Source organism: Dasypus novemcinctus, chromosome X, assembly GCF_030445035.2.
Source record: "Dasypus novemcinctus isolate mDasNov1 chromosome X, mDasNov1.1.hap2, whole genome shotgun sequence".
Classification (NCBI taxonomy): domain Eukaryota; kingdom Metazoa; phylum Chordata; class Mammalia; order Cingulata; family Dasypodidae; genus Dasypus; species Dasypus novemcinctus.
In genome coordinates this window covers 28,316,200-28,338,479 of record NC_080704.1, presented here as the reverse complement: position 1 = coordinate 28,338,479, position 22,280 = coordinate 28,316,200, and the positions used below count along the sequence as shown (strand labels likewise).

The 22,280-nt window shown below is 37.7% G+C and overlaps 1 protein-coding gene across 1 annotated transcript in view; it reads right to left on the bottom strand.

The window, feature by feature from the left end:
* Positions 1–22,280, bottom strand: part of POLA1 (DNA polymerase alpha 1, catalytic subunit) — a 336,041-nt gene that overhangs the window by 52,320 nt on the left and 261,441 nt on the right. Inside the window, exon 36 of the mRNA XM_058291856.1 lies at positions 20,304–20,400. Within this exon, the coding sequence (XP_058147839.1) occupies positions 20,304–20,400 (97 nt within the window). The remainder of the gene's footprint in view (positions 1–20,303; positions 20,401–22,280) is intronic.

The window sequence follows — 22,280 nt, the reverse complement described above, 5'->3', positions numbered from 1 at the left end:
TATGCTCTTAATCTGGGCTAGGAATCTTGGGAGATTCTGCATGTAAGAACCTTACCACTGAGAGTTCTGATTTTGATACAAAGAATGCTACTGTGTATGAATGAAAGCCTTTACTGGAGGGAAATCCAGGCAGATACAGAAAATATTCAACCTATCTTGAACTCCTGATAGAGTTGATGCTTGCTGCCTGCCTAAAAGAAAACCTTACAGAAAGCCTCTGGTGACTTTTATTAAAAAGAGTAAGACTGTCCAATACAGACACCATGATTGATTAAAAAAAAAGAGCTCTCGAGTCCTGTGCTGGCTAATAAGGTGGCCACTAGTTACATGTGCCTTTTTCAGTTAAAATTAACTAAAATGAAATAAAATTGAAAATTCGCTTTTGTAGTCACGCTAGCCACATTCAAATGTTCAAAAGTCACATGTAGCTAGAAGCTACTGCATTGGACAGTGCCACCGACACTCTGGAAATGAATCAAACCTCAGCTCTGACACTTACCAGTTGTGAATTTGGACAAATCAATGGGCCTCATTAATATCTAGTCTTCTCACTGGTAAAACGAAAATGTAATTGTTAGCCTGTTTCCAGGGATGCTATGAGGATCAGATGATAAAGGACATGTGACAGTGTTTCGAGAACCATATAGCACCATAAAAAGGTTAGCTATTTTTGTATTTTTTATATATGTGCTATACTTTATTAAAGCAAGTCTCATCTTACTGTGTTTTTAATGTTAGTTGGATATTTTTACTATTAAAACTCCAAGCTTTATGGCTTCTTTTCCTTTTTTCAAAAAGAAAAAAAAGAAAAATAAAAAGAAAAGAAAAACACACCTTTAGATACTTTTAGCAAACAGATGCCTATAGCAGCCACATGAGTAATGTAACTGAGTGAAGTAGGCTGGGCTGGGGCCATGCCAAATTGGAGAATGCATGTCAGGTCTAAACCACTTTAGCTGCTATTCAGCCCGAGCCCTCTGTTGTCATTCAGTAATGTCAATCTACTGTAGCCAGATACTGCTTTTTAAAAGAAAGCTGGAAACTTGGCACTTTATATGAAATCTCCATTTCAAAAAATATTAGCAACTAATTAAAAATTTCATGTATTCTTCAGGCAAGTTAAATACATTTAGAGGTCATATGTGGCCCATGGCTGCCTCTCTGTGACCTCGGTTTCTAACCCCCCCATTGCACCTGTAATTTCCTTTTCCACGGCCCCACACCATAGGGTGCTCACGCAAATAAATGCACATACTTCTTTCCTCATTGTACCTCATGGGGAAAGAGAAATAAAGCTTGCAATGTTATCTACTTTACATAGATTACCACTCACCAGTATGAAAAAGTTATTTCTAAGGTTACTGAAATATAACACAAAACAAAACAAAACATATGATATCCCAAATTTGGGGGGGGGGGAAGAGTTTTTTTTTCCTACCCTCTCGGACTGAATACCCAAAAAGGGGGGACTGGGGGAGGAGAAGGAAATCATATTATTCTTACACGATTCTATATCCCAATTTTACTGTAATACTGTAATTAAAGAAAATATTCTTTTTTCACTCCTACTCTGTTGGAAAATTACTGGAAATCTTGGGGAGAGCTATAATGTTTTATATAAAAGCCAAAGGTCTCTATTGATGAATGAGTTGAAAAATTAAAAAACAACAACACAAACCTAATTTGGAAAGCATAATGCCAAAAAGCAAAGCAAACCTTTTAATTCTCCCAGTAATTTAAATGCTAAACACTCAAAAAAAAAAAAAAGCCCATTAAATTGAAAAGGTTTCTGTACTGTATATGGAAGCATACACAATTTTTATTCCAAATGTATTTAACCACATTTTATTTTTATCATATGCTAACCCTGAGGAATCAGCAGTTGTGGCCTTATATTCAGTTGATAATTCAAATATTATTTCTAATACAAATACATGGTTTATCACTAACTTGGTATACTTCATAATCACATTACAACCCCACTGTGTACTGAATACCACTTACAGTTCAAACTACTCAAGATAAGCACTGTTACTTTCAAAAGAAGATTGGCAGTAATTAAAGGTCTTATTTAGTAGTGTTGGTGACCATTTTTTTAAGGAGGAATAAAAACAATAGAAAGTAGTATAGATATATTTAATTTGGTAATTGTATTTTATTAATGAGATCTATTTTGGACATAAAGTTTGACAGGTTAAAATAAAGATGTGCTAAACTCTTATCAATGCTATAAAACAGAATGAGATGGAAGTGTTTTGTAATTCACCAATGAGAAAAACTGAAACATCTGTGACCTACATGGAATAAAACTAAATCATACCATAACACTAATAATAATAATAAAAACAACAATAGTACTTTTCACTCACAGACCTCCTTTCAGGGGAATTTCAGAGTGCTTAAAAAAAAGTGTTATTTTTCCTTTTTTGAACAAATAAGACATCTGAATCAAAGCATAATAATGGTTTGCCCATGCCACAAAGTGAGTCAGCGGCAAACCAGGAATAGACTTTCTAACTTGCTCAGTCTCCTGCAATTATATTGTGCAATGATTACCCTGTTAAGAGTATGTCTTGCAGATTACACCCAAGGCAAAGGTATCTCCAGATTTCAGGGGGGCTCAGTATTTTTCTCCCCCTGTTCCAGCCTATTAATAGTAGCGTTTACAAACCTATGTTGCTATCAATACATGTGCCTGCAAGTTGCTCAACTGCGGTCACACAGGGAGAGAAGTGAGGCTCTGTCTGTGAGTCTCTCAGCAGCCCCTCATCTCCCCTCATCCATTGGAATGACGTTTCAAGATGCGATATAGACTAGCTGGGAGAAATTCAAAGACAGCAAAGTCATTAAAGAGCTAACCTGGGAATCACTAGAGAAGCCTGCAGACAAAATGGCCAGCTTCCATTATGTGTGTAGAGTTCTGGAGGTTGAGGAGTGAGCCTGGGTAGTGATGTTCCTCATCTGAAGTAAACTTGTACAGTTTTAAATTTATCCCACTAATATAACAGGGCATCACTTTGATTTATATATACTAAAGGTGTGAACAGAGAAGTTTCTAGGCTGGAATTTGTGCAATCTTCTGGCGATGCCCAATACTATAATGTATTATTAGAAACCAGGTAAATTAAGGTGAGAAATTAAATCCATGGGGAGGGAGGAGAAGGCATGGGTTAAATGTTCCATCCAATAGATGGAAAAAATCTTAGGATATGGTGGGAGAGTAAGATGGGATATAAAAAGCAGAGAAAAGAGGATGGAGTCAGAAAATGCTCTGAAATCTTGCCGTCAGAGAGTTATACTGCAGGAGCACAGTGCTTAAAAACTGCAGGACGGGAAGCGGACGTGGTTCAACTGATAGAGCATCCACCTACCATATGGAGGGCCCAGGGTTTGATCCCCAGGGCCTCCTGACCCGTGTGGAGCTGGCCCATGCACAGTGCTGCTGTGCGCAAGGAGTGCCATGCCACACAGGGGCACCCTCATGTAGGGGTGCCCCACGGACAAGGACTACACCCTGCGTGGAAAAAAAAAAGCGCAGCCCACCCAGGAGTGGCGCCACACACACGGAGAACTGATGCAGCAAGATGATGCAACAAAAAAGAGACACAACATATAATAACATGACTTCGGGAAGCGGTTTGACCTAATGTAAGGGGGAAATGGAAAGGAGAAATGAGATTATAAGGCTGTGAGTCTCTAAAAAAGAGTCTGGAGGCTGTCGGAAGGAATACCCCTATGTACAAATGAACAGAGTCTAAGAGACAGATAAGGTAGATACAACCCCAGGTATTGGTTCTTTTGAGGGATAAAGAGACCCACGGGTTCCATGGTCATGGCAGATGGGGTTCACTGCCATGACAGATGGCCCTTCTTTGGAGCTGGTGTTTCTGCGTGATGGAAATGGACTCAGAGGGGATCTCTTTTCACAAGACTTGCATGCTACTTTATTGGAATTGTAGTTGGTGCTGAGTTTAAGATATATGTAGGGGATTTGAATCTCTGGACTGATAATATGACACCCAGGCCCAGAGCCTCAACAGACTTCAGCTCCTACACTTTGACTTATTGGACTTACTCCACTCAGCTAACATGGAGTTGAAGAAGGTCAACCACCACAACATGGAGCCTAGAGTGTCTACAACTAGAAGTGGGAAGAGTGCATCCAGTACCCATGTGGAATCTAAGCCCTCACTTGACATAGGTGTGCAATGGACACAACCAATCCAATGTCCAGAGAGAAAATGTGAAATGGGTGTGGGAACGGTAGCCATGGGGGCTGCTGGGTGTGGGGAACGGGAGGAAGAGATGAGATGTGGAGGCGTTTTCGGGACGTGGAGTTGTCCTGGATAGTGCTTCACGGACAATTACGGGACACTGTAGATCCCCCCAGGGCCCACTGGATGGAACGTGAGAGAGTCTGGGCTATGATGTGGACCATTGACTATGGGGTGCAGTGATGCTCAGAGATGAACTTACCAAGTGCAATGGATGTATCACGATGATGGGAGAGAGTGTTGCTGTGGGGGGAGTGGGGGGGCGGGGGCGGTGGGGTTGAATGGGACCTCATATATTTTTTTAATGTAATTAAAAAATAATAATAATAAATAAATATTAAAAAAATAAATAAAATTAAAAAAAAAAAAAAAAAAAGAGACACAGTTTCCCAGTGCTGCCTGATAATGCAAGCGTACACAGAAGAACACACAGCAAATGGACACAGAGAGCAGACAATGGGGGGCGGTGGGGGGGAAGAGAGAGAAAAAATATCTTAACCAAAAAAAAAAGGAGCTGCAGGAGGACTCTGGAGGACAAGAAGATAACTTCCAGCCTGGAGGCCTTAAAGTATGAACAGAATACCAATAGGAAGAGACAGGGTTGAGGTTGCCAATCCAGACAGGGAAAACGGCATGAGCCAAAGAACAGAGCCATGGTGAAGTCTGAGGCCTTCTCAGGGACTGGCGAGGGTTCTAATCAGCGGATACCACCAAGGTGCTGTCCCAGTCCTTCTAGGGGGGTGGGAGCGATCTGAAACCCAATGGCCTGAAACAGAGGTGATCTGAAACCATATTCCATCTCCAGAATTTCAGCTGGTAAGTGGGGCCAGCCAAGATACTTCTTCTGTCTGGAGACCCCAGACATGACCCTGGACATGACCATGGCACCCAGAGGTATCCTGTCTCAGACTCCTTGGACCATGGGCAACAATAGGGAACTGCAGAAGGGTGCTCCACCCAGGCTAGCCAGCTGGGTCCCAAACCAAGAAGGGGACAGAAGGTGGGAAAGGTCCCCAACATCCAAACTATGGAGGCTTCTAAATGCCAAGTCTGGGTTAGCATCTACCTTAATCCTTCCCAGTTACCTATCCAGTCTCTGAAAGGGTTCCTCTACAGCAGCCCTTATCCTACTTTTACCATATAAGCTAGTGGGGAAAATAACATTTGATTTACAAGCCAATTTTGTTGAAATGCATTTATTTCATCTTCAGTTTGCTTATTACCAGAAAACAGCTCCTTCTTGCTTAATTTCCCCCAGCCTATTTGAGAAATACACTTTATTTTTAGAGAAGTTTTAGATTACAGAAAATTTACATTGAAAGTATAGGGGATTTCCATATAACCCACCCTCTCCCACATTTCCCCCTATTAATAACATTTTATATTACAGAGGTACATTTATTACAATTGATGAACCAATACTGAAACATTGCTACTAGCCAAAGTCTACACTTTACATTATGGTTTACACTTGCACTGTACAGTTTCATAGGCCCTCAGCCTAACTTTTCCTTCACTGCATTCTCCAATGCTAAATTAGCTCATAAAGCACCATGAATGCTTCCTTTATCTAGGAAATAAATAATGTGTTTGACTTCATTTTCCTTCCTACTGTCTATTTAAATTGTTATCTAGGTGTGACCCAATCTCCCTTTCTATATCAAAGTCAAACATAATGCATACTTGCCAAGAAGCTATATTGAAGTTTGAAGAGTTTCACTAAGTCAGAGATTCTCAACACTGTGGGTGTACATCAGAATCATCTGCAGAGCTTTTCAAATATACAGATGCCTCCCTGCGCCCCCCCCCCCAACCTACTGAGTCAGGTATCTGTCAGTGGCATCTGGGCACCTGTCATTTAAAGTGTAAAGGATACGTCCTGGTTGATAAGAAATATTCTGCTAACAGGCACACACACGACTTGTGAATTCGGATTGGCTGACTCTGCATACAAGTATTTTTTTAATCCTCCCGAGAGAAGAACCAAATCATTACTGATTGTTTAGTATTAGTGGAACACATGTCAAAGGTACATTTTCAAACAAAATTGAAGTGATTTTGATCAGTACTTCTATTGGCACTGATAACTAAGAATTAAAATTTATCTTTTCTAATATATTTCTGATTTGAATATCTATATCAAAAAAGAAAACTGAAGAGTATTTAAGATAAATGTTAGGCTCCTTAAGAGTAGGGACCATGCTTTTTTCATACTATAACCATTCAGTAAATAGGAACTGAACATTTAATACATGTCTGGTGTTGTGCTAGATGCTGGGGATGCATAAATAAACAAAACAAGGTCAATGAGAGGCTACAGAAACCGATTCAAATGCCATACCTTTAATACAATGTGGTGAGTCTATAATAGTTGTTTGGATAAAGTATTATTCTCAGAACAGAAGCAATCAAACCAACAGACATTTATTGCACACTTGCACACTTACTATGTGCCAGGCACTGTTTTAGGCATTTTAAATATTAGCCTGTGCACATATGACCTTGCTTAATTTAGTCCTACAAAGGATTCTAGGAGCTATTCTCATTCTTGTTTTATACACAAGTTGGCATATGGGTTAATTCACATACTCTAAGGTGGGGTGAAAAGCTAAAACTTGAACTGGACATTCTGGTTCCAGAGCTCAAGCTCTTAACCACTACACCACACCACACCACACCACACACCATACACCACACCATCTTGCCTTTCAGGAGCCCAGGCCAGGGCCCTTTACATCACTGGTTCTCAACAAATGCTGGAGGGAGGGAGGGCGGGAGGGAGAAATAAAACAACACATATTTAGAGTGCTCAGTTTGCCTGAAACGCCTTCTTCCTAAGACTCCTGAAGAAAACAGGCTAAAACCTTTGAATGTTTGTATGACTCCTTAAAGCCTAAGCAAAAGACAAATATTATCTCTCCTCCACTTCAGTAATGGGATCAGAAGTTAGCCTTTCATATCTAACCCCTAAATAATCCCTTCACTTTTCTGTTACTTTAGCTCCTATAAGCTTGCATCATTTTGGAGCCAAACTAAAAATGACATTTTCAGGACACTGCTTCTAAGAATTTCCCACATGTTCTAGCAGGTTACAGTGACACTCTGCTGCAATGAAAAAGACATTTCCTTAGCATTAGGTGAGAGAGGCAAAGCTAAAGAAATGATATTTCACGTGAAAGAAGGAAAAAAGTTTCCTGATTCAGGGCTAAAGGCTGCTGCCAATAGCTTGCTTTGTTCCCAAAGATCAGCACACACAAGTTTCACAAAGCTGGAGGGGAAAGACTTGGATGCTAAGTTGTTGTTGTTGGTGGTGGGATGTGTGTGTGTGTGGGGGGGCGCTGGGTTGCAATTCCCAGCATTCCTTTGGGTGTACAAAAATAACAAAACCTCTATAAAAGAGATGAGCAAGTCTGCTGTGAAAGGAATGACCCCTCACATACAGGAAAAGCAATTTGCATCTATAGATCTCATTGGTATAAACGACCTCCTTCAAAGAGTGAAAACCTCAATGGAAATCCACTATATAACCATGAAAAGCTTTGCCAGCTATTTATTGAGCTGTATACAGACTAACACACAGGAGTGGTTAACCTGGCGCACCATGCACTATAGAGATATTTTTTTTTAAGTAGGCTTAGTCAGCTAATCTTGTTGAGATTTCTCTCATACTACTGATTTCTTATTCTCAAAATAAATTAAGAGGCTTCATTCAAAATTCCCTGTGGTCTACCAGCTTGAGTTTGTTGGGTGTCTTTGATTGTCTCTTGTCTTTAGATTACCCGCCTTGTCTCTTTAGATTTTGCTGTGCCCTTTGGTATTTCCCGTTAGTCCATGTCTGGAATAGCTAATTACAAGGCAGCATAATTCCTGCCCATACAACAAGGAATAGGAGAACCTTGCTAATTCACACCAGTGACTGAAAGACTCCTGTGTAAGCTACTGAATTATGCAAATGAGCAATAAGTGAAGAAAGATGATTCAAAAACGTATTTCATTCATTTATTTTGACAAGTGTAGTTTAGTCTTAATTATTTCAAAAATTTATTTGTAGCATACTAATAAATTTACTGTGGCACATTTGTTAAAAGTGATAAAGTCTTCACTATCGGAGACTAGAAGGCACCCTGTAGAATAATTTCCTGGAGGTAGATTCAGGTTCAGACTCTCTCTTTCATCTTGGATTTACTGACTTTTCCATGTCTACATTTTTTTTTTTTTGGCAAGACATGAGCATAAAATATAAATAAAACAGACCTATTATTCCAACAGCAAACATTTACTTTATAAACAAATCCTGCTTGTTTAAACTTTCACCACGATGTTAATACAGAAAAAGAAAATACCCAAATTAATTCTCCTTCAAGTAAAACATTTTTACATTTTATGGTCAAAATACCAATAGGACTTTATTTTTATCTTCTAAATAAAACTAGTTCAGCCTGTCATTCAATCCTTTTAATTCCTATTTCTGCTTCTTTGTCTTACCATACTTCTTCCTTTTAAAGTTAAAAATGTCTGTTTTAAGATAAGTGGATATATCACAGTATGTAACATTTTCGTGTCAAAACACTTACATTATTATATTCTGAGTTAAATTATTTAAGATAGGAAAACATTCTGATATACTTTTGACAGATGTGTCCTCCAGGATGGAATCAACTTCTTTCAAAGTAACACCACTGGTTACAGTAGGGAGTGACGAGAGAATGACCTCGATTACAGTTTTGGATTTAAAGCTTCACAGAGGCCAGCCTCCTAATAAGTGCTTTTAAACAAAACTTCCAGTTCAGCTATGTTTTAAAATCATCATTCATTTGTCAAATGAGGTTCTTTACTTAAAAAAAGAGAAAAGCTGGATAAGCAATACAGCCCTGATAGAATAAAGTGAAGGACAAAAGTCACTAAATAAACGCCTACGTATGTGCCTGTTAAAATTGCCCTCTCTTCAAGGTTCAACCCAGATTCCATCTTCACCAGGAAACCTTCTCTGAGGTAAATGCCAAGATCCCACAGTGCTGTATAATAGTTATTTGTTTTCAGGCTGAAGTTTCCCTTCTAGATTAAAAGCAAGGCAGCTGTGATACAGCAGAAATAATACTGGGTTCTTACACTCCTTTGCTTTGCTACCTTGGGAGGGTCATTTCATCTCTTTGAGGTTGTTCTCTCATCCATAAAATGTCAACGACCTCTATCCAATGGGACTCTCTGGGCAAAGTAAAACATAATGGATGGGAATGTCCTCTCTAAAGCATAAAACCCTATAAAAAGTAGGTGCAGACAGGGTGAATGCAGAAATAAGCAAATGATCAGAAGGGCTGTTACCTCTAGAGCAGGAACTGGGCCCTACTTATAACATTCCTTTTAGATATCAACCAGAGCAAACTCAACAAATACTGGCTGAATGAATTCGGGGCAAGGAGAAGGGAGAGACAGAAAAACAGACATGCACACAGACCAGGTTTTGTGACCCTATTTGTAAATTTGGCTTTACAATATTTTTTTTAAATGAGGAAAGTGCCCCAGTATCTAAAAGCAGCCAGCAAACCTATCTTTTGTGAGCACGTTGGTTTAAGTCTTCAGCTTTAAGGGATGGTGCTAAGGCTAGCAGGGTTCAGAGATTAAGGAGAGAAAGGTTTCACAGGATCTTTACACAGGGAGAATGCAATCAATGTTAATTCAATTTAACTCAATGACAGACTACTAATTCCATCTAGTTACTGTCCTTTTTGGTGCAAGGTAAGAGAATGCAGATGGAGCTGAATAAATTCACGACAACTATAGGGAAAACTAATCTAAGAATGAGTCAAATTGATGCTAGGTTCACCCCCTCCCTTTTTGTAGATTTATTTTATTTATCCCCTCCCTCGTAGTCTTGTGCTCGCTGTCTTGCTCTCTCTGTCTGTTCATTGTGTGCTCATCTTCTTTTTAGGAGACACTGGGAACTGAACCTGGGACCTCCCATGTGGGTGGGAGGCTCCCGATGGCTTGAGCCACATCCGTTCCCTAGGTTTCCTTTTTATATGAGTGGTAGCATCTACTATATGGTCAATATAGTACAGCATAAAAAGGGGAGGAGGGCTGACTAATAATGTGAAAATCAGCATCATATCAGGGGACAGGGCTACAGGGTAACTGGAGACATCACAAGGATATTACTGGAATTCAAAATTTATGGTGCATTCCCTTAGAATAATTTCCAAAATTTAAAGAATTATAGAGGACAATGAAAACTATGTGAACTTACATGAAAAGCAAGAAAGCAAAACAAAATAAAACAGATTTTTTAAAAACCCCCTCAGTTTAAACATTAAATCAGTTTAAAGGCCGTTCTGATAATGGCCTTTGATAAAACTCAAACAATTGGTGAGAAAACAAAAGAAAACAAAATAATTATCACCAAAACAAACAAAAAAACAAACATTAAGAGGATTCCATGAGAGGCAAGTGGTATCTCATAGAGGGAGCATAAACACCTCTGAAACCATAAGAATGTTATCACAACAGACTTAAGGTAAATAAATGTAACTGAGAAAAGATTACTATGACAAAAAGAATATGGCATTTAAAAATAATTCCAAACTACTAGAGAAAAACACCAGAGTCTGATTAAAACCTGTTTAAATATCATCTTATTTCTCTGATACCATGAAACAATTCTACATGATTATAATCTTCTAATTTGCTTGAAGAAAATGGGGCTTTTTCCCTCACATCTTTCACTGGATTTTTAAAAAAGTCACATGTATTAGATATTTTAGCTGGTATTAAAAAGTCACAAAGTCAATAGTCAATAACTGATTGATAAATCTAGAGTGTCTTTAGGAAGATTTAAGAAAAAAAATGGAATGCCATCTATTTCTATGACTACAGAGCAGAACCTTTTAATGTTTAATGCTAGATACTTAAAAAGAAGTAACATTTTAAGCAGCTACTTCAATACATTTCTATTGCAAAGCACAAATTTGAGGGGAAGAAAACTTAGTATAACCATATCTATCCCCTAGTGCTTTATTTAGATCATTTTTATAATAGATTATACAGCTGTTACACCAATATCGATAATTTAATAATTCCGAACTTATAGTACATTCCATCATGACACTTAAAGGATCTACTCTCTTCTCTGCCATGAGTATTACAAACCATTTCCTCCTAATTAATCTGCAATTAATTCAACCAACCTCCAATTAGTCTTCTACAACATTACCCTACTTAGACAATAAAGCACAGTTTTTAGACTGGGTTTTAAACCTGGGCTAAAATAGACTCCTACAGACCAAAAATGGTTCTGGGATTTCTCTTTGTAGTGTAATTTAGATGTCATATCTAATTTGCTGTCATGCTATTGTTTCACTGTGCAATTTGTATGTCGTTTTGAATGGTAAAGGCATCACAGCTTTATCGAATTAAACCTTCTGTCTTTATTTAGGGTCTGATGTTACATGTTTGTGCGTGCATGTTTATGCCTCAAAAGCTGCTTTTGACATCAAGTAGTAGTAGAAAAAGAACATGTTCTTTTGATATGTTTGCTCATATCTTAGTAAATACAAACAAACTGGAAAAAAAAAAAACCCTCTCCAAACTAAAAAGAAAGAGAATTTTGAATATTACTGTTTTTTGCTTTTATTGGCAGAGATAGATAATTAAGCTATTTCTTATACAACTATATTTTATATTATATTATACAACTGTAGAAAGACATGCTGATTTGTAAAATAAATGCCTTGGTTATCAATTCTATTTGATTCTTTCCTAAGGAAGAATTGCCCTTCCCATGAACAGTTTTATAATACCTACCTCAAGCATAAGGTATTATTCTGGCCACAGCTCCATAATCACAAGTAAATGAAAATGCTCTCTGATTTTAACTCATAGGGGACAAAGGTCATCTTCTGTATATCATAATACCCAGTTTAGTGTTGGTCGGTCTGTAATTGTCCTTTTTGCCCTGGCCTATGGGTTCAAGTTACAAACTAAAGTCATGACTAAGAAGACTAGCCATGGCAAGCCAGCCACTAGACCACTGAAATAGCCTTTTAAGTAATTTTTAGTGCATGAAATTTCATAAAGTTTTTACTCGATAATTACACTTCCTGATTTTGTAATTAGTGGAAGTACATGCAATTACATAATAATTATGATAGTAATTACATAATTGAGATGTATAATTATGTAGTAAAAAACATCATGGAAATAAAACCATCTACTGTGTAAGCACAATACATTTAAAAAGTAAATCCACTAGCTTAACTGTTTAAAATTTTCTTCAAAATAACAAAGTGATTAGCTCACATTATGGGCTAACTGCTTGAAAATTGTTTAATGTTTTTTCCTCATTGGTGATAGAGGTATATATACTTTTAAGTACATGAAAAAAATGTTAATAGTTTTTTCCTACTCTTACTATTCAAAAAAATGACAATGCATTTGGCAAACGAAGACTATCAACCACAGCATTATCATCTAGACATCCTAACCACGGTGCCCTTGTTTGTGTTGCTGTAGTTGTCACTACAAAAGGGAAGAGAAACCTGCCCATTGGAAAGAAGTAATAAAGGGCTGTATAAAATGAATAGTACATCTGCTATTATAACATGCTTGGAAGCCCATTTTACATAAAAGTTCAAAAGCTGAGTGAGTATTTCGAGAGAAAGAGGCTTAAAGAAAAGGCACATTAGAGCCTAAATGTTTGCAGTCCTAATATATGGAAACTTTTATATACTTCTTTACCCATCTTTAAGAGGATGGCAAAAAATGTACAGATACCAAAAAAGACACCTCTACTTATGGGCAAAGCAACTAAGGTGGTGATTTCTGTCACACTGTAAAATCATCTTTCATAAAAAAAGAAAATATAAACAAAAACAAAACTAGCAGTATCCAGGGGAAAAATAAACTAAGCAGTGTGAAGGGGCTCCATGCTGCCATTAGAAAATATCAACTTTGTCATTCTTACAAGAATGACATAAAAATAAAATGACATAAACATAAAAATGAGCACAGCTAAGTCAACAACAGTAGGAAAAGTATATTCCAAAGTAAACATTTTTAGTAGCAAAATATAAGAAACAGAATGTTATTTTCATGCAAAAAATATTCTAGCTCAATGCCTTTAAATCTTTACAAACATGCTAAACAGTTATTGCAATGTGGTCCAGAATGTGGTGACTGGATGAAAATTCACTCTGAGCACACACAGAATTGTTCATATATGAAGTGGGTGTAGAACTACATTCCAGTCTTCTCTTTTTATAAGCCACTAATCTTGAGAAGCTGAAAGCCGTTTTGAAAATCCTAATTTAATTCTCTCATGTTTCTTCTAGTTAAAGAGGAACAAAGTAGAAGAACGATTCATGTTTTCTTGCCCACCCCCCTTCACAGGCCACTTTGTTTTTAGCTTAATTTCAGAACATATTTCAAAAGACCAGGATGTGATACCAATTCTACCTTAAACTTGGTTAGGCCTTCTATAATCTGCAGTCTGTATATTTGCTGTTTTCAAGTTTTACCAAAAGGGTGGTATTAACACTGAATGAATAAAATGGAAGTAGGCTTTAGTTACTAAGAGGGGACAAAGGCATAAAGCACTGCCTCTCCAACTTCAATGTGCCTAGGAATCACCTGGAGATCTTGTTAAAATGCAGATGTGGATTCAGTAGATCTGGGGAGGGTGTGATATTTTGCATTTCTAACAAGCTCCCAGGTGATGCAGATGCTGCTGGTATACTGATCACACTTTGAGTAATAAAGTCTTAGGTTTGATTTGGGTGAAAAAAAAGCACGTAGAAAAAAGGTGGTTTGGGTTCCTTTGTATGTTATTTTCTCCCTCACATGCTAAATTATTGGAAGAATTATTTCAAGTTGAGTAAAATTATTTCTTTGTAAAATGTTAATGCTTCTACTGATTTTTCTTGTTAAAAAAGCATGCTCAGAGTATAGAACTTAGAAAATACATTAAAGTATAAAGGAGAAAAAAATGATCTATAATCCACCTAGAGTAAAGGTTCTAGTGTTTCTTACCAATTTTTCCACCTAGGATCTACCCAACAAAATGGAATCATAAAATGGTTACTTGGTTTTGTACTTTTAACATACTGCATTTCCCTATGTCACGAAAGAAGGAAGTTATTTAGTATCTAACAACAACAAACACAGAAGCTCAGCATTATAGGAGCCCCTTTTTAAATTACCAAAATTCTTTAGGTATTTTCTATAATCACTTCCTAATCAGAAACAGATAACTAACAACTATATTCTTCCTGCCATTTTAGAGAGTCTCCTACCATAAAACTTACTTACACTATAAGGCACCGTAGGGAAAAAAACACACACACACTCCAGTTTAGTTTTTAAGAAAATTCAACAGAAGGAAAATAGAGTTTAAAGTTACCTATCTCAAAACCTATTTGTTCTAAAGAAAACCGTTTTTAACAATTATAAAAAAATATAATCTTAAGGAGAGTGAATATGTGCTTAAGTGAATTTTTGCTTTTATTTTCATGTGTTTGGTTTGTATGAATTTTTGTGTGTACTTACCTGTTATTAGTTCTTGAAAACAGAGCAAAAGCTCATCTCCAGTTTTTCAATGGAATAACTTGTGGGCTGAAAAAGTGGTATAAGAAATGGACCAGACAGACAATCTCTGACACAGCTGTCTTTTTAATACCTTGTAAGGACTTAACAAAGTAAATTCTACAAAAGTCAATTGGCTTAGAGAGGACTCCAGGAGCTCTCTGTTCCTTTTATTTCAGTACTTCTAGCAATGATAAAACTCTCCTGCTTTCGCTTTAGCAATTCGGGAAATACAGCAGAGATCCTTAACATTGAAAAGGGACCTGTCTTGAGACCCTCAGAAATCTCCAAATTCCCATATGCACTAAAGCATGTAATTTCTCCTATCAAACTCTTATTTTCTGGCTAAAAAAAGATACATTACTTTTTTAGATTCCTTCACTTTTCAGTACTAGCAGTTGTCTGTCTTTTGGGGACTGATCACCACAAAGTAATACAAAATTATTAACATTTTATGAATATAAACTATTTAGCTGATGGTGAGCAGAGAACAGGTCCCTGAGTCAATGGGGGTGAGAGGCAGTCAGCTTGCCTCACTCGCTAGTTAAGTAAACTGACATTCAGTTCAGTTCAAATCTGGTACCAGTGAAAGGACAGATACAACATGTCACTTGCCTTCAGAATCACTTGCAAAGGGCTGAAACAATTAAATCTGCAAATGTCAAGGAACTTCAGTAACTTTTAATTTATGGCACACCTGCATAAAGCCAAATAGTACAGGAAGTTCTGGAACATTACTGAACATTGCCCTCCATTCATAGACAAAACTGTTTTGTAGAACTAATTCACTCTGAAATCCTTGAAATTGTTTGTGTGGCCTTATATTCACTAATAATTCATTCAACAAATATTTAGTGAGCTGGCTAGAATGGGCAAAGCACAGAAACAAGATAAAATTCTCTGTCTCAATGAATTCAGTGGAAGAGAAAGTCAAACAAAACAATTAAGATTCAGGGTAAGTCCTGTGAAAAGGGCATTCACAGGGTGCTATGGGAATGCAAAGGAAGGAATTTTAGGTTCACATAACTCAATTTCTTCATCTCTATAATGGGTACAATCTCCTAGAACCTCACAGGGCTGTTGTGAGGCTGTGTTACACATGTGAAAACTACCAAGTGTCAACTAACAAAGGGATAGCCTAGTCCTGGGTGACACTAATGGAAACAAGAAAAGCCTACAGATGTTACCATCAGGTCTAAAGAAAAGACAGAAGAAAAGGAAAATAAGTAACAAAAGAAACTGAAAACGTTAAGAAAAATACAAGGAAAGAAGGAAGATCAGAATTCAAAGCCTAGGAGGGGACATGAATGTGAGATTTCACCTGGTCAAGAGGACCAAGTAGCAGAGTAATCTCCACAGGCACTGCTCAGTGTCTTGTACCACAGACTACCCAACCTTTTAGATGTCCCTTTGCAAGAAAACAGTGGAGACCTGGTGAAAATAATCCTGCTAAGCCTAAAGAAACTCCTTCTGAGACCAAGGCAGGGATCCTAACAGATGATTTTCCTAAGGCCAAGGTTAAACCACCATCCTTTAGCTAACCTCTGTGCTGTAGCTCCAATTCCTTTCTCTGACAGAGTCCTAAATCCTAGGGTTCCAATTCTGGCAAATACAAATGCAAAATAAAAAGAGAAAAACAAATACAAATGCAATATATTCACAGGGCTTTACAGAAAAGTTCACCCAGTCAACCATCCTACTACAAAGAGGAAAGGATAAGGCTGAGGGAACAGGAACAAGGAAAAAATTTTTCTAGGAATAAAGAAAGCTCAAACACTAAAGTGAAAAGGCAGTTAGAGGCTCACTCTCTTTTGGCTTCCTGAACAATTTGACCAGATGGGTGACAAGACACTCAGGTCCTATCACACGGAGCTGCTGATGACTCTGTCTTTCCTTACGAGACTCCAAGCTCTTCCAGGACCAGGGAGAGTTGGTCATTTTTGTTTCTCTGATGTCAACACATAATAGGAACTGATTATTTTTTTTAACTGTTACTGGAATAAACAATAACAAAAAAGGTTCAGTTGAGAAAAGTTGGAGATTCTTATTTTTCTCCTGCATTTTAAATGGACTTAATTGAGCCAAATGGGCAAAGATTTGAACTGATTCACTTCTCCCCCTAACTGCTCACTTATCCCTAACTCAAGCCAAGGCACCATGGGAGGAGGCAAAGTCAAATGGGACTATTACATGCTGCCATCCTGTAAATGGATTTTTACTTCATATATTGCTGCTATGTTCCTCTAAAATCTCCTTGGGATCCATTATGTCATCTGTGTACATTCTGGAGTAGTTATAATAATAATACCAAAGTCCCACAAAAGTAAGATTTTAAAAATGTTATGTAGTTAGAGCGAATATGCAGTAAACACTTCAGCAAAATGAATAACAGTCCTTTACCATTTTAAAGGAAAGGGAAAAATACCAAACAGGGTTAATTCACATTATGGGCTAATGGCCTATAAACCTTCGTTTGAAAGCAAAACACAGGAAAAAGCTTCAACAAGAGCTACTTTTCCCCATAAAAATATATAAACCTCTTTCAAATAATTTATATGTGTTTTTTCCCCAAGTCAAATTGCCAATTTTCAAACAAAAATTAAAACCACCATCCAGTTACAACCCTTAAAATAAGGGCTTTATAATGGAAATGGTAAAACAATCTTAGCAAAGGAAACGTTGCTAGGTACTGACAATAAAGGAGAGTCGACAGTAAATACTTCACACACCAGTTACAGGGGACTTGTTGACAGACAATACTTAGATTCCATTCTCAATAATATAACTGTGTGTAACGACTGTCATTTTTCACAGGCCTTCTGATGTTAACATCTATTGGTGCTCTGGCTTTGGTCCAAACTGAATAAATGTATTTGGCCTCCTCCCACAGAGTTTAAATTCATTTTTATAGCAGGTCTTCCTTGAACAGCAAATCAGAAGAGAGTATTTCATGCCAATTTAAAAAGTGAGACATGAATTTTACACATGCTATGTTAATTTAAACTTATAGAATTGTTCCTGGGATGGACTACAACCTGTACTCTTGTCTCTTTCACTGAAAAACCATCCAGCTGTTCTGTTCAGAGTGCCCAGGACAGGGTTCTCAAACTTGGCTGCACATCAGAGTTATCTTGGGAACTTTCTAAAAAATATAGTATGCCAAGCTCTACCCTATACCTTCCGAATTAGAATCTCTGGGAATAGGAGCTAAGGATTTGGATTTTAAATATGCCCCCAGGTGACTCTTAGGACAGAGCTTCCCAAATGTCCTGAGTTAGTAATCCTCTGCCCTAGGGCCCAGAGTTCCAATTTAGAGCCCACTACTAACAAATTCCCTAACACCACTTAGCATCCCAGAAAGACCTGCAAACACCTTGCACATGTAAATTAACTAATTTATTCATTTCTAAACTGTAATTTAAGAATAATAAATAAGCAGATGAAAGCTCAAAGGAAAAATAGTTTCAATAGTTAAAATTCCATAAATAAAATGAAAAGCCCTTGGAAAATTTCATGAAGTTCCTTCTGTGAGATGCATACGTCTTGTACCCTTCTTTTATTTTCTTTAGTCTTCTGACATGTAAAAGAACCCATCAATAATTCACTTAGTGCCATTTTTGCCCTGAACTGATGAGTATTTATTTGAAACAAACAAAGAGATGTCCTGATTCTTAAACTTGTGAAACAGGACTACAGCCAACCATATGAGCTTACAGATTTTGTCAGTACTTTGCCCCTTTTTGTCAAGCAAGACGCTTTCAAGTGACTATTTCCAGGGAAGCAATGTGCACTCCTTGATGGTCTCTAAGAAGGGGACATAAGTCTTCAATGATTTTCCAGATCACTCCTTCTACATGTCTCCAAGAGTTACTGGACTTTTTGAAAGCTACAGATCATGGAAGATTGATTCAGACCCTGAGAAAAGAATTTTGGAGATGCCTGGAAGAGGATTCTAGAACCATCTAGGGAACAATTAGGACGGCTATATTTAGGAAGAAGTAAAGGGGGAACAAGGTGCCAATATACTGATACCCAAAAAGAAGTATTAGACCTGATAGAAATAGATGATGCACTCAGCAGGGAATCAGTACTTAATTTTCTCAACTCATAACTGCCTTTAAGGAAAAGTGCTTTGGGCTAAAAGAAAAACAGCTCTTCAATGATATTATAAGTAAATATAGGCTGGACATTAGCCATGAATGGAGTCTCTAAAATCTAGTTGTTAACAGGTAGAAGGAATTTCTTTATATAAACTTTACTCTTTCATTAAAATTTGCTGTGGAGATAGCGCAAGTCCTTGTTGAACATCTCAAGACAAGATGCTGAACCAATTCCTCCATCAGCCTTAAAATGTTTTATACCCAAGGACTGCAAAACCAAATAAATCAAGGCATTTTAAAAACCATTCTAGCCTATTTTGTAGATGGAAAAGTTGAAGTCAATTATGATGTGAACTGAAAAACAATGAGATCAAATTAAGAGCAACAGATCTTCATGCTTTTGAAAATAACTAACAGACATCTCACATTCTACACTTTTGGGAAAAATCCAACATGAAAGACTTCTCAGGCATAAAAGAAATGCTGGGACCTAGGCCCATGGGGATTCATATGTGAGGAAATCCAGCAATATTTGTAGGTTTTTATATGCTGTTGAGGTTGCCTCCAGCCCTAATCCCAGCTCACAAAACGTTGAATTGATATTCACTGACAAACAACATAAACACTCTGTAGGCAACTAATAAGAAAACTGTGTAAATTTGCCTTTTTTATTTTTTACAGGTAACAGAAAAGTTGTCAATGTGATTTTCAGGTAGGGGAAAAAAAGGTGCACTTGTCATGACATTTTCAAATACTTTAAGTTATGTAACAAAGCCTTGCCCAGGCCCATTAAGTCCTACAGTGCCTGTAAGTCTTATATAAGGAAATGCAAGGCACAGAGGCTTACAGGCAGTACCTGATCATATGGGCTGAGGTGCCTATATACTCTCATAGGCTGGAGTCAATAAAAGAACTCCACCCCGTCCCTCTCTTTCAAAATGAACCCAGGCTTTTAGTGAACAGCAGAGACACACTCCAGGTCTATTTTTTTGGTGGTAATATCTGTTTTTTGTAGGCCCAATAATCACGTTGCCTGTGCTTACTTTATTACAATTACCAAACTCTGTAGAAAATAGCATTTTCAAAATATAGCATTTAAAGAGTCCTTTTTGTACTGTTCCTCCCCCAAAGGCCTGCTTTAATAGAGAACAATGTGAGACAGGCTGTGGGGGCCAAAGATGGGGATTCCTATGCTGCCGCCCCTCATGCAGGGGATTCCTGTGTTCACATAGGCCCCCATGGCCTGCTTCCGAGACAGCAATGTGATGCTGTGTGAACAGCCTGACACAGTAGGTCTGGCTTTTATGATGCAAATTTCCACTTTAAACGCAAAGGTAATTACAGTATTTTAACGTACCTTTCTCGTGATCAGTAATAAGTTTCTCCAGTGCACAGTCCATATCAAAAATGTACCGGTAAAAGCACAGCTGGGTGTACAGGGCCTTGTCAGAATACTGCAATAGAACAGAAAATAAATGAATATTACAACTGGGGAGGAGGGGAGATGGAGATCACTCTCAGCACAGTGTATTCCCCAATTTCAACTTCCATGTTAAACGGCTTTTTTTAAGAAGGGGGATGGGGGTAGGTGAGGAGGAGGAAACCATACTAATGGTTTGTCCCCCTCTTATTGCATACATACCTTTCATAACTCAGAATAAATCCTGCCACTTCGATCATAGATTACAACTTGCGGAGTTGCAGACTGATTACCCCTGCTGTCAAAAAACTGATTTTGTCAAATTGCAAATTCCTATGCACCCTTGACGATTTGTACTGTTAATTGGGAAAAGTGGCACCATGCTTCCTAACTGGGACCAGTCCATGCTAGCAGGAAGTTAAACAATTTCTGGAAACTGTTTAACACATACTGATACTATGAGCCCAATTTTATGACTTGTGGGGACAATCCATTGCCTTTGTCAGAGACTAGCTCACAGACACAACACTGGGAAGTAAGCAGGTTCAAGTAACATCTTGACCACCTGTTCTGTGCCAATCTAAGTGGCACATATGAATTCTGAGAAGTACCGTATGAAATGAAATGACCAAGGTGCTCCATCCCACCCACATCACAACAAATGTTTAATGACTTTGGCAAGATCTAATTCAACAAAGCATAGGAGACATGTCTGAACTGTTATTCATTCAGCAAACATATAATGAATGTTGACGTTCCTGAGCTTATCTAGAGCCACGATGTATTCCCCTAAGCAACTATATCTTACTCTGTGTGAGAAAAAGCACAGGCAGTCAGTTTAATAATCAGAAATAAGAATTACCTGGTGAATCATATTCAAGTGCACTTCTATTTATTTTAAAAGAACCGCCCTAGTTATTTTTTTTTCTTTCTCCTATGCGGTTAGATATTTGAGGAACCCTTGTGCTAGAAGACAATGAGCTCTAGCTTTGATTTTTTCTTTGGGGGAGTAGGTCCTACCAAAATGAAACAACCCTCAGAACTTCTCAAATGAGAAGCTCAAATGACAAAACCATTACCAGTTTACACTTGTTGCCATTAACCAACATCAAGTGAGTACCCACTGTGCGCCAAGTCTGGTACCAGTGACAATGGGTATACAGCCAGCTCTTACAGTAAGCATGTGGGTTGACTGACTGAATGAATGACCATGGTAACCAAGTGGCGAGAACAATCCAGGCAGTGGGCCCAGGCGGCACTTACAGGCTAGCATATGCCTAGGAAGGTAAGGAAAACCACTATCAACAATTAGATTCGGAAACAGCATTATTTCGGAAGGGAGTCTCTTTGGGTAACCAAGTATTTCAGGGAAGGATGCTTGCTGGCTATCAATGATGAAAGACTACTGGCAATCTGATTGGATGAAGAAGTAACTGAAATTCAATTATTAGAGTTCATGATTCCCTTTCCTGTCCACTCCACTATAAAATCTGCTACTAAATTTAGTGTATTTTCAACTTCTATGGCCATTACAAATGGTATCTATAAATATTAAGCTACAGAAATAAACCTACATGGAACTATTCATCAGCCAGGGCTATTGTCTTTTTTGTGTGTGCATTCCTTCTACAAGTCTCTCTTTACCTGAACCTATTTTAAAAAGTATACACCTAGAAGCCTATTTTATTTCTTATTAGCTATTCTACAATATGCATCATCATTATATTATTATACACCAGTTATTTTTAGCGAATACTGATTACTGCTTCCTGGGAGCAAAAAAAAAAAAAAGGAGGACGACAGCGATTAAGTTATTTGTTTAGTTTTTTAGATTCAGCAGTAATTGCTGGTACACATCTCCCTGACTGCACACATGCTGCAGGTTGAATAGAACACTGAAATTACCTCCTTCAT